An 11,983-nucleotide genomic window follows, 5' to 3' on the forward strand; every position below is an offset into this window, starting at 1 on the left:
TAATAGTTAACTTTTTTACGATGAGCTTCAATTGTCGTCGCAAAACTTGTCGCGAAAAGTTGTCGTATGAATTTTTCACAACGAGCTTAACCAGTTGTCGCTAATAGCCACTTTTTGTGACAAATTTAGTGTCATAAAAAAAAGGTTTTTACAACGACACAAAAGTTGTCGCAAACAGTAGCTTTTGCGACAACTAGTTAAGCTCGTTGCGAAAATACAACATTAGACTTTTTTGCATAGTTCTTTTTACAATGACTAGTTCAACTCATTGCAAAAAATATTGAATTATACTTTTTACGACAAATGTACTTTCATTACGAAATGTTAGAGTATTTGCAACAACATTGTAAATCATCACAAATAGTCGACTTTTTGCCACGAGTTATAATTATCATCGCTAAAACGTTTCCTACTAATTTTTTCTGAAAAAATTATATAGTGGGAAAGACGTTTCGCTATGCATTTCAATTGTCATCGCTAATGTCCACTTTATGCGACGAATTGAGTGTCGTCGCAAAATATTATTTTTTATAACAACATAAAAGTCACTGCAAATCGTTTGTTTTAGCAACAACCAGGTTAACTCGTTGCGACAAATACCAACTGAAACTTTTTTGCAACGAATGTGGTTTCATTACGAAATGTTAGAGTACATGCAACAACATTGTAAATCATTGCAAATAATCAACATTTTTGCAACGAGCTATAATTATCGTCCCTAAAACGTTTCCCACCAATTTTTCCCTGAAAATTTACATGATGGGAAAGACGTTTCGCCACGCGTTTCAATTGTCATCGCTAATGTTCACTTTATGCGATAAATTGAGTGTCATCACAAAATATTATTTTTTACAATGATACAAAAGTCACTGCAAATAGTTTGTTTTAGCGACAACCAGGTTAACTCGTTGCGACAAATACCAACTAAAACTTTTTGCGACAAATGTGGTTTTATTGCGAAATGTTAGAGTATTTGCAACAATATTGTAAATCATCGCAAATAGTCAATGTTTTTGGAATGAGCTATAATTATCGTCACTAAAACGTTTCCCACCATTTTTTTCTCAAAAAATTACATAGCGGGAAAGACGTTTTGCTACGTGTTTCAATTGTCATCGCTAATGTCCACTTTATGCGAAGAATTGAGTGTCATCGTAAAATATTATTTTTTGTAACGATACAAAAGTCACTGCAAATAGTTTGTTTTAGCGACGACCGGGTTAACTTGTTACGGCAAATACCAACTAAAACTTTTTGCGATGAATGTGGTTTCATTGCGAAATGTTAGAGTATTTGCAACAACATTGTAAATCATTGCAAATAGTCGACGTTTTTGCGAAATGGTAGAGTATTTTTAACAACGATCGAACGATAAAAAGTGTTGTTGACCATCCGATCAACCTCCAATCCTTTATTGAATGGTGAAAATCATCGTACATCACTTCATTAAGTCCCCAATCAACAATCGAATGTTGCACATCACCGACAATCACAAGATCAACCTCTCAATCAATGATCGTACAACACAAAGTGCTTTCGATCATTAAATCAACCTCCAATCATCGATTGAATGGTGGATGGATGGGATGGATGGATAGATGTTTGAACGGTTGGATGGAATAGTTAGATGGATGGATAGATGGGATGGTTGGTTGGATGGGTGGTTGGATAGATCAATATGTGAATAGATGGGATGGATGGACCGATGAATAAGATAGTTGGGATGGATGGATGTTTGGATGGGATGGTTGGATGGTTAGATGGACGGATGGATAGATTGATTGATGGGATGGTTGGATGGGCGGATGATAGATTGATCGATGGGATGGATGGTTGGATGGAATGGATGGATGTTTGGATGGGATGGATAGATGGTTGGATGGTTGGGATGGGTAGTTGTTTAGATGGATGAATGTTTTGATGATTGGATAAAATTAATGTATGGATGGGTTGGTTCGATGGATGGTTAGATGGATAGCTGGGATAGATGGGTGAATGGATGGATGGGATGGTTGGATGGATGTATGGATGGATGGATGAAGTGGTTGTATGGATGGATGGATGTTTTAATGATTGATGGGATGATAAGATGTATGAACGAGATAGTTGGATGTTGGATGGATGGATGGATGCATGGATGGATGTTTGGATGACTGCATATATAGATGGATGGAATGGTTTGATAGATGGATTGATGGATGTTTGGATGATTGTATGAGATGAATGGATGGTTGGATGGGGGGTGAGATGAATGAGGATCCGATGGGCCACTAAGGGGCCAACAAAATGTATGAATTCTATCCACACCGTCCATCCATTTATACATATCATTTTAGACTATGACCCCGAAAATAACGAAGATGCAAGGCTCAAATGGACCACAAAGTGAGGATTAAATTCTACCATTGAAAATTTCTTGGGGGGCATAAAAGTTTTTGATTAAGATGATATTTACTTTTTCACTTCATCCAGGTGTATATGACCATATCAACAGGTTGGATGGCAAAAAAACAATATGGTGGACCCTAAAAAGGTTTCAATGGTGGCCATCCTTAGCACCATTTCCTGTGGTGTGGTCCACTTGATACGTAGATATGCATTTTTTTTAATCTACTATAATCTAAAATGATATGAAAAAAATGGATGGACAGTGTGGATACAATTCATATATCTCTTCGAATTGATGAACGGTGTGGATACAAAACACACATCATGGTGCATGGTACCCATATAACTAGTAACATCACTTCAGTAGGAGTCTTGCGGAAACAGATTGGCTACTCCCCCTGCTACTAGACATTGGCTGGTGGTTAGTGCTCTGTGGGCCCCACCATGATGTATGTATTTCATCATGCCGTCCATATATTTTTCTATATCATTTTATGATATGAGACGAAAAATGAGGTATATCCCAATCTAAAGTGGACCACATTACAGGAAACGGTGTTGAATGAATGTCTACCATTAAAATATTTTTAGGGGCCATAAAAGTTTTGGATCAAGTTGATCTTTATTTTTTTCCCTTCATCTGGGTTTGTATGACCTAATCAACAGATTAGATGTCAAATAAACAGTACAATGTGCCTCAGTTGCATAGGAACCGAGGTCAAAAGTCTACTTTTTATCCTCGGTTGCATAAGAACCGAGGTTAAAAGTCTACTTTTTTGCCTTGCATAGGAACCAGGGCTAAAAGTCTACTATTTTGCCTCAGTTGTATAGGAACCGATGTTAAAAGTCTATTTTGCAATTGTTGATATGACAGGACTTGATTTTTGGGCTAAACCGATTTTGGGTCCCACCATGGTTTTCTGTTTGCAGGTTGAAGATGTGTTTGGCATCGTGGCCACTAAATCAACGATCCCTATAATAACCTCATTAAAGAATTTTGTCGCTTTGAAGTATAGCTTGCCAGGTCTCCAGTTAGGGGTGGAAATGGGTTGGGCCCACCTAATGAGTCACTGGACAAGATGGTCATATGTCAAAAATTGAAACTTATGGTACAAGTTTGGATTTTTGACTTGTACAAGTGGGGCCCATTGCATAGTGATCAACTATGTTGATCTGATAGGATTCACCATAGATTGGCCATACCTACATCTCTAATGAATGGACTAGATCTTGTACCAATATGTCAGGTCAACACATGTGGTGGTGTGTGTTCATTATCATTATTATACACGACGTGTGGGCTTAGCAAAGCTCTAATATGTTGAGTTCTTTAAGGACGTACTTAATTTTCCAATACACTGCAAGTTAATAATAATTTTTCGAGATCATTTGAGATCATCAACCAAAAAATGAATTATATCCAAAGCTCAAATGGACCACACCAAAAATAGCAGTGGAGATAATGATTTTCACCGTTAAAAAATTCGTAGGCCCACCATAATGTTTATTTTTCATCCAATCTGTTCATAAGGCCACATATACATGTATGTAGAGTAAAAACACACTACTAAAAAAAATGAGGAAAGGATACAGAACATGTAGGATTTTAGCTACGGATATAAACCGTAGTTGGTACACCACTAGAAATGAATGGTCCTGGAAGGGACTTTTTGAGGCCCACCACAATATGTGTTCTATCTAATCCGTCCATTTGTTTTAAAATATAATTTTATGGTATCTTCCCAAAAAATAAGTATATTGAAGGCTCAAGTGGACCACATGGTAGGAAACAGTAGAGATTAAATCACACGTGATTCCTATGGTGTGGTCTAGTTAGGCCTTCAATATAACTCATTTTTTATATCATTCCGTGAATGTATTTATAAAAATAAATGGACGGAATGGATAAACCATATACATCATGGTGGGCCCCACGTAGGTACCTAATCCACGCCCAAAAAAATTGGGCGCGCGCTCAAAAAACAGCTGCGCGCCAAAATGAATATGCGACCCTCTCTCTCTCTCTCTCTCTCTCTCTCTCTCTCTCTCTCTCTCTCTCTCTCTACGCCCAAAACCGAGTCCCCTCTTTCTGCCCAAAACCCTTTCTCCCTCCCTCTCTCTCTTGTTAACCGATTTCTTGATTTCTCTCTCAAGAAGAGTTGCAGAGAATGAATCTAGAACTATAATCATTCAAGGTCAAGATCAAAGAGAATCAGGAAAAGATTAAACTCAACAAACAGCTCCCTTAGTCGGCAACATCATTGAGGTCAGTCTTCATTGTCAGATCAACAACCCTGGTTGAGAATGCGATCCACTTCTTTGCATGGATGCAGGAAACTGGAGCCCTTGCCAACTGATGTAGAGCGGGTCGGGGACAGTTTCATGGCCAAGATGGATCAGAAAAGGCCCAGTCGACGACAGAAGTGATCCGGGCCGTAGGACCTTAGATCGGGCGTATCTCGCAATCCGGAATGAGTTATCTGACGTAAAATATATGATTTTGGGGTAGAACGAGCTACTTTAGCCAACCAACCTTGCTACGCCGGGTTACGCAGCCCAGAATTGTGAAAAACCCCTATATCGACGGTCGTTTCCCTGTTTTAATTTTCTTTTTACTATAAATAGTAAGTTTTAGTTTGATTATAACTATTCATCCGCCGGGCTTTAGGAGTTGTGCCCAACGTGAAAAGAGCTTAGAATAATTAGGAGAACGGTTTGGTGAAGCCAAATAGGACACTTACTATTTTTGGCCGAAAACCTTGCGCACTAGTAGACATCACGACCGTCTATAAATAGTAAGTTTACTATTTATAGTCAATCGCGAATTCTAGAAGTTTTAGTTGTAGTTTGATTCTGATTTCTTTCCCATTGGTTGGTACCCCTATTTAAAGGGTTGTGAACTCATTTTTATTCATTCATTAATCAAATTCGAATTTATTAGAATTTATTTCTATTTCCTGCTTTCTTTCCTCGTGGATTTGAGAAGTCTCTGTGAGGAGTCCAGAGAAGTTCCGTGGATTTGGAATAGTTATCCTCTTGAGGAAGATGGTGCTCGACCTCACGTCCTCCCCTGCGTCACCAACAGATTCACCTATTAGCATGTCTTGAAAACCCGTTTGGGCCGGTTGCAGATGACGAAAGGGAAGGAACTTCATGGGATTATAAATAGGAGAGGATTCAAATTTGATGCTTCCGTGGCAAATGCTCTGATTGATATGTATGGCAAATGTGGGGATCTGGAGGCTGCTCGTTGGCTGTTTGACAGAATGCCTCAGAGAGATGCTGCTTCATGGACATGCATGATATCTGACTACTTGCAAAGAGGGTATTCAAATATTTTCTTTTCTTTTCTTTTTCTGCTTTTAGACCTTTAATTACAATGTACTTTCAGGCTTTCACTGTGCCCATCTGTCGTTCAACAGGAATGGGTTCTGATGACTAGCTGCGGCCTGGGTTTGAGGGACCTGAAGTCGCTGCCCTCCAAATCCCTCTGATCACGTGGCAATGTCCTCCCAGAGTATGCCAATGTTCATTTACTTTTCGAGTTTACAATGCAGTTTGTGAGATGCTGTACACTTTACTATTTCTTAACCTTATATAATTTTCAGTAACAAGAGTTTCATGCTTTTAGAAGGGAAGGAATCATATGATCCTAGCTTATTTTTTCGAAAAAACAAAGTTTTTTTCCTCGACCCAAGGATGTGCACATTTTACTTTCTTCCATTTGTAAAAGTGGAGCCCACTGCTCATTTATCCAGATCAATGGTATGTTGAGCCGTATTCTGAATGGATCAAAAGTTTCCTTTAATGGACAAGCCTAACTTTCGGTGTGGCTTGGAAGTAGACGAGTAGGTTGAGAAATACATCATCAGTCCACATTCAATTGAAAAAAAGAAGAGGACTAAGCTTGGTGGCTAGGATCTTCCTATCTGGGAGACTTTTGGGGCTTGGTCCATCCATGATAAGGCCCGACAGACCAATGGCCTGGTCTCTGGACCATTGGCCCTCTAGTACAAAATTGAAAATATGAGTATAATGCATATCTTCTTGCCAAGGATTCGGTAATTCCTCTTTAAATGCTTCTCGCTCAAGTCTCTCTGATTTAAATCCAATAGTAAAGGATTGAAGTCATATATTTGCTTCTTTTCCTTCGATCCATAGTTTCAAATTCTAAACTTCTTCTATGAATATGGAAATGAGCAGTCGAGGTGAAAGGAGGGAACATTGTTTATTTTTTATACTAATGCAGCCTAAACTAATATCTTGTTAATTGAGTTGTCTTCAATGGAAGATTTTAGAGCAACCCCCAATCATCACTAGGGTACATCAGATTATTGTTATGGATGAAAGAACGTTGCACAGTAGGATTATTGGATTTTCCGTTTTCCGTCAATTTGAGAATTGTTGAAAATCTTGCAATTGAAATTCAGGTTTCTGTCAATTTTCCATTTTCTGCATTATGTTTAGTTCTTCCTCACGTACATTTTCTGTTTTTATTCTTTTTTTCCTTTTAGTGCTTTGTTTGGTTGTTGGATAGGGACTTATTGCCAAAGGCTTACAAAAGACATCAGCTCGGTTGGGCAATGTACGTTGAATCCCATCTTTCTTCACCAAATCTGTACTCTTCACCGTTTGAGTTGCAAACCTGTACATGATTTTAGGTGGCCATGATGCATACTAATATACTGGATTGAGGAAATCTTCTCCGTCCATCCGTTTTTTGAGTTCATTTTAGGATAAGATGCCAAAAATAAATCATATCCAATGCTCAAGTGGGCCGAAAACGTGATAATTGAACGTCCACGGTTGAAATATTCGTAGGGCCAAAAAAGTTTTGAATCATGCTATGATTTCTGTTTTCAGTTCATCTCAGTACAAATGACGTTATTGACGGTATGGATGGCATGTAAACATCGCTGTCGAACATAGGGAGGTTTCAACGGTAGAAATTTCCCCAACCACCTTTTCCTTTTGTACGGCCCACTTGAGTCTTGTTTTCCGCTCAATTTTAATTTCATTTCCTTAAATGAGCCATCTCCTTAAATGAGCTCACAAAACGGATGGGTGGAGTGGATTTCTGAAAAACATCACGGTGGACCCACCTAAGTTTCAACTGCAGGAACTTCCTGCGAAACCTTTCGCAGGAAATCCGCGTCCGACCCAGTCAATGCCACGTGTACGAAACTACGCAATCCCGCTTAATCGCAATCCTGAGCTCTATCTCCATAGACATTTTAAAAGGTAAGAAACCACCGTCCTTGCAAGCACGATTATTGCAGCTAAGAAAGTCATTTTATACTCCAGTAGAGCACGAAACGTGATACACATGCACTGAGAAATTATACACGTGGCATATGTAAATTCAAACTAAACCGTCCACAATTCGCAGTCCCCAAAATTCTGATTCGTGGACATTGGTTATTTTCATTTTTAAGAGACCTGATTCTTGGATATTGTATATTTTCATTTTTAACCGTCCAATAAATGTCCGTTCACCGATCCAATGGTTAGATAATGAAATAAGTTTGAATTTCGATTCATTATTCATAGAAACGTAGACCCACATATTGGACAGTTTAGTTCGATTTTAATATTATTATTATTATTAATTTTACACATGCACTCCCACTATAGTAGGATTTCACCACAGCAATAACATTGGAACCCATGACCTCGTGCAGAAAGACTTGTGAGTCTGCCACCAAGGAAATCTAGTTCGAATCATTCGTTGGTCAAGCATACTATTTTTAATTAATTTTTAAGTGCATGCAGGTTGTCCATCACACGGAAAGTATCAAAGTAGTACTTATGTAGTTATGCTAAGATGCTTTATTTATTTATTTATTGTTTAATTCGCAAATATCATTTTTTTAATGGGAGTGATCTAAGAATATAAAGTTTTGCAGATAAGTTCTTACATTGGCTTTGTTCTTGTATAAGTTCTCAGAGGTGATATGAGTGGATTTTGATGTGAAAAATGATCCAGTGCTCTTCTAGTTGCTTCTGGACACACGCACAGTCCTATCGATTGATCTAATCCATTCATTAGGTTCAGCACATATTTCATCGGATACATTCTTAAAATCGCACAGATTGGATGATCTGATCCATCTATATATTGGCCTTCTTTTCCTTTTTTAATAACCATCCGATATCCAAGCCTTGGATGGATGGTTAGGATTCTCTGATAAATGTGATTCGGAATCACAAGTAATTCGTTATGGTCCCCAAGATGGTTCAAATTGTAGGTTTGTCATAGTTTTCTATAAATGATCTCAGCCATCCATTTTTGGCCACTGATCGAATATTTGTAACCGTCAGATCTGTGTGCTTTTTACCTAGTTGACTTCAAAATTTGTGCTGGACGTAAGGTACAGACCGGACGCGGATTTCCTGGAAAGACTTTCGCAGGAAGTTCCTGCGCTGCGATGCTACGTGGGGCCACAATGACGTTTCCTAAAAATTCACTCCGTCCATCCGTTTTTTCAGATCATTCTAAGGTATAATCCCAAAAATCACATGGATCTAAAACTGAAGTGAGCTGCACGAGAGGAAACAGCGGTGATTCAGTGACCACCGTTTAAACATTTTCATGGCCACAAAAGTTTAGTATAATGGAAATAGGTTTACGTTTTCACTTCATCCAAGTGGAAAACTTATAAACAATTAGGATGGCATATAAACATTAAGATGGAGCCGAGGAAGGTTTCAACGGTGGAAAACTCTTTCTCTACGGAGGATTTTTTTAGAAAAGTCATTGTGGGCCCCACGTTGCTTCTCAGTACAGGAACTTCATACGAAATCCGCGTCCGGACAGACAAGTCCTTGGACTGTCCAACTGTCTCGTTGCAACCAAGAGCAATAGAATATTCCACTTTTTAAGTTAAATTTTAAATATTTCATGAATAGCCCATCTGTCAACGTGAATGGTACGCATGAGTATTAAATTCATACAGGTGGGGCTCAAATGTCAATGATACAGACCGTTGATCTGATGGCCCATGGCACTAAAATCCCACGTTGGGAGATCTGAACTTTCCTGTCTCACAATTGCTTTGCAGGCAACGGATTAGAATCTTAAGATAACTACCCTTTGAGACTACCATTCAATAGGATCCTTACTCTTGCTCGGGTGGTAGAGTGGCAGGAGTTTCAACACCAGGTTCAAGGGTTTGAGTATCCATGGGTGGTGAAATTCCACTAGCGTGAGTGTGTGGGGGTGTGTGCGTTTTTTAAAAGAAAAAAAAACAAAACAAAAAGGTTTTTTTTAATTTAAAAAAACCCATCATTCAATGATATAATATTGGAGTGCAGAATAACACAAGCTTCTTCCAAGTTTATGCTGGTCCATTTCTTATCGCCTAAGGAATCTCTTTATTACGACTAGGTGCAGCCAAACGTTCCCTAAGCTAATATCATTTTATTAAAATGTATTCAAATGAGCATTGGTTTCGTAGATGTAGACGAATGCAAATGTCAACTAATGTTCGTCTTAGGAAGGTCCACCTAGACAAACTAGATCCAATTAATTCATCCTAGGGAAGGTGCACCTGGACTAATTTAACTGGCCCAGTTTGCTCCTGATCAGATGGCCAGGCTCGTCAGCTTAGCTACATATGGGATAGGATGGGGCCCACACATATCTAATTAACTCTGCCGTCCACATTGCATGTTTGGACTAATTAAGACCTGTTCATCTCAGGGAGGTGGAACTGCATTAATAAAATGGATTTGGAGGATTGCCAAGTAGCCTATAGTGTATTTAGTAAACAATGTGGACCTACTATGAAGTACATGTTTGATCCATGCCGTCTATCCATTTTAGCAGCTCATTTTAGGGCATGGCCCCAAAATTGAAGTATATCCCAATGTCAAGTAGACCACATCACATAAAATAATTGAATAATGACATCCACCATTGAAACCTTCCTAGGCCCACTGTGATGTTTATTTGTGATTCAAACTGGTTATAAGGTCACATGGATATGGATGAAGGGATAATAGAAATATTAGTTTGATCCAAAACTTTCATGGCCTCAGGAATTTTTCATAGGCATGCATTCAATTCCTACTTTTTCTTGTGGTTTGGGCTACTTGAACTTCGGACACCCTTCAATTTTGAGCTCAATGGTTAAAATGAGGTAGAAAAAATAGGTGGACAGCATAGATAAGACACATACATGATAATGGGCCCTACTTAATGAGCATCCATTTTGCCCTGTATACGTAGACTGGATAGGGATTTTTTAATGCTTACAAGCATGACATGATGAGATTTGGACAGTCTTGTCCTTGCTTGTACTAAGCTTCATTTACCTCTGGCATGATGGAATTTAATTACACTGTAATTATACTGTATGCTGTTGTTAGAGATGGAGTCAAATAGCAGGCATTGCCTGACCCCATGTCTAACAGAGGCCAGCTATCCAACTATATCTTGCCACAAGAGTGGAGGGTACTGGGAACATGTTGTAGAAAATATAGCCACGCAATGTATATTCGAAAGCAGTTCAATCCATTTTGTACTCAACGGGCTCCATCTCGGCCAGTCTTTCAATCAAATCCTACTGCATCATACTCAATATAAGCAAAGTAGCTCCCAATCCATGCCCCCGTCTATAGGGTCATCATGTCCCTGCCATAGATGTTGCATGTGGAATGTGATTTCTATTGTATTTGATGTCTTAAATCGAGTTAGATATAGGGTCTGTTGATGCCATTGATAGCCTGTTTGATGTCACATTCGATAACTTTGAATAATTCTTGATCTTATTAATGTTTTTTGAATTTTCTTCCGTTGGTCGATAAATTGGGCACTTTTTTGATATCATTAATGAGTGTTCGATACCATCAAGAATTTTTGAAAAATCATGTTTTGTCTCTAGACAATTGAGGTATTATTTCAATGTCATCGACAGGTATTCGATACCATTGAAGGATTAGTTTTGATGCCATATATGAGTATTCAATGACATCGATAGATTTTATGTAGATTTTACGTAAAACTGCGAATTTGCAGGATTTGTTTCCGATTTCGTTTGGAATTCTTTTCAAGGCTATTTACATGGGTGTAAACAGGATTGAGAGGTATTCTAAGGATTTCTAAATAGTCCTAGGGTTTTAAAGGAGTGTAATAAGGGTGAGATTCGAGGTTGTTCAAATTGGGTAAGTATGCTCTCTTTGTAATTTCTGCTTTCATAATGATCATCTGTCACTTTGTGCTGTCGTTTTTTTCTGAGAGGATTTTTTCACGTTAAAATTCATGTGTTCTCTTTGTGTTTGATTGGTGCTTTTGTATTGTTATCTCAGATTCATTTATGTGTGCTTCTGCAGTTCTCCCAACAATTTCCACCAATGGTTGTCCATCCTTCTCAAGAAGGGTTATTGCTGGTGGAAATAAGGAATGGAAGTGTTATTTCTTTGTTTTTCGTTATAATTTACTATTGAGAGTCGTGGCACCCATCGTATTGCATTTGACTCCAACACCCTCTGACGCAAAAATCCTCCCCCACGTAGCGATTGGGATTCCTAAAAATCTGATTCTCATTAATCCATACCCGTCCCTTATAGGTGCAAATGAACTAGGCTGGCAAAG

The 11,983-nt window shown here is 38.5% G+C and overlaps 1 protein-coding gene across 2 annotated transcripts; it reads left to right on the forward strand.

Moving 5' to 3' along the window:
• Positions 1-4,267: 4,267 nt before the first annotated feature.
• LOC131248285 (pentatricopeptide repeat-containing protein At1g15510, chloroplastic-like) lies at positions 4,268-6,033 on the forward strand. Of its 2 annotated transcripts, none has more exons than XR_009172186.1 (3): positions 4,268-4,654; positions 5,520-5,713; positions 5,811-6,033. XR_009172186.1 is itself a non-coding variant. In XM_058248489.1 (3 exons), the coding sequence occupies exons 2-3, from the start codon at positions 5,520-5,522 to the stop codon at positions 5,880-5,882; spliced, it is 297 nt and encodes a 98-aa protein (XP_058104472.1). In that variant the 5' UTR covers positions 4,268-4,654; the 3' UTR covers positions 5,883-6,033. The 2 variants fall into 2 exon arrangements, 1 of the variants encoding a protein (XP_058104472.1); XM_058248489.1 differs by having other exon boundaries at positions 5,780-6,033.
• Positions 6,034-11,983: the final 5,950 nt, after the last annotated feature.

Source organism: Magnolia sinica, chromosome 6 (assembly GCF_029962835.1).
Source record: "Magnolia sinica isolate HGM2019 chromosome 6, MsV1, whole genome shotgun sequence".
Taxonomy (NCBI): Eukaryota; Viridiplantae; Streptophyta; class Magnoliopsida; order Magnoliales; family Magnoliaceae; genus Magnolia; species Magnolia sinica.

Coding starts and splice junctions, on each gene's coding strand:
- LOC131248285 (XM_058248489.1), top strand. CDS start 5,520: ATGACGAAAGGGAAGGAACTTCATGGGATTATAAATAGGAGAGGATTC. Junction 5,714..5,779: donor TCTGACTACTTGCAAAGAGG/GTATTCAAATAT, acceptor ATGTACTTTCAG/GCTTTCACTGTGCCCATCTG.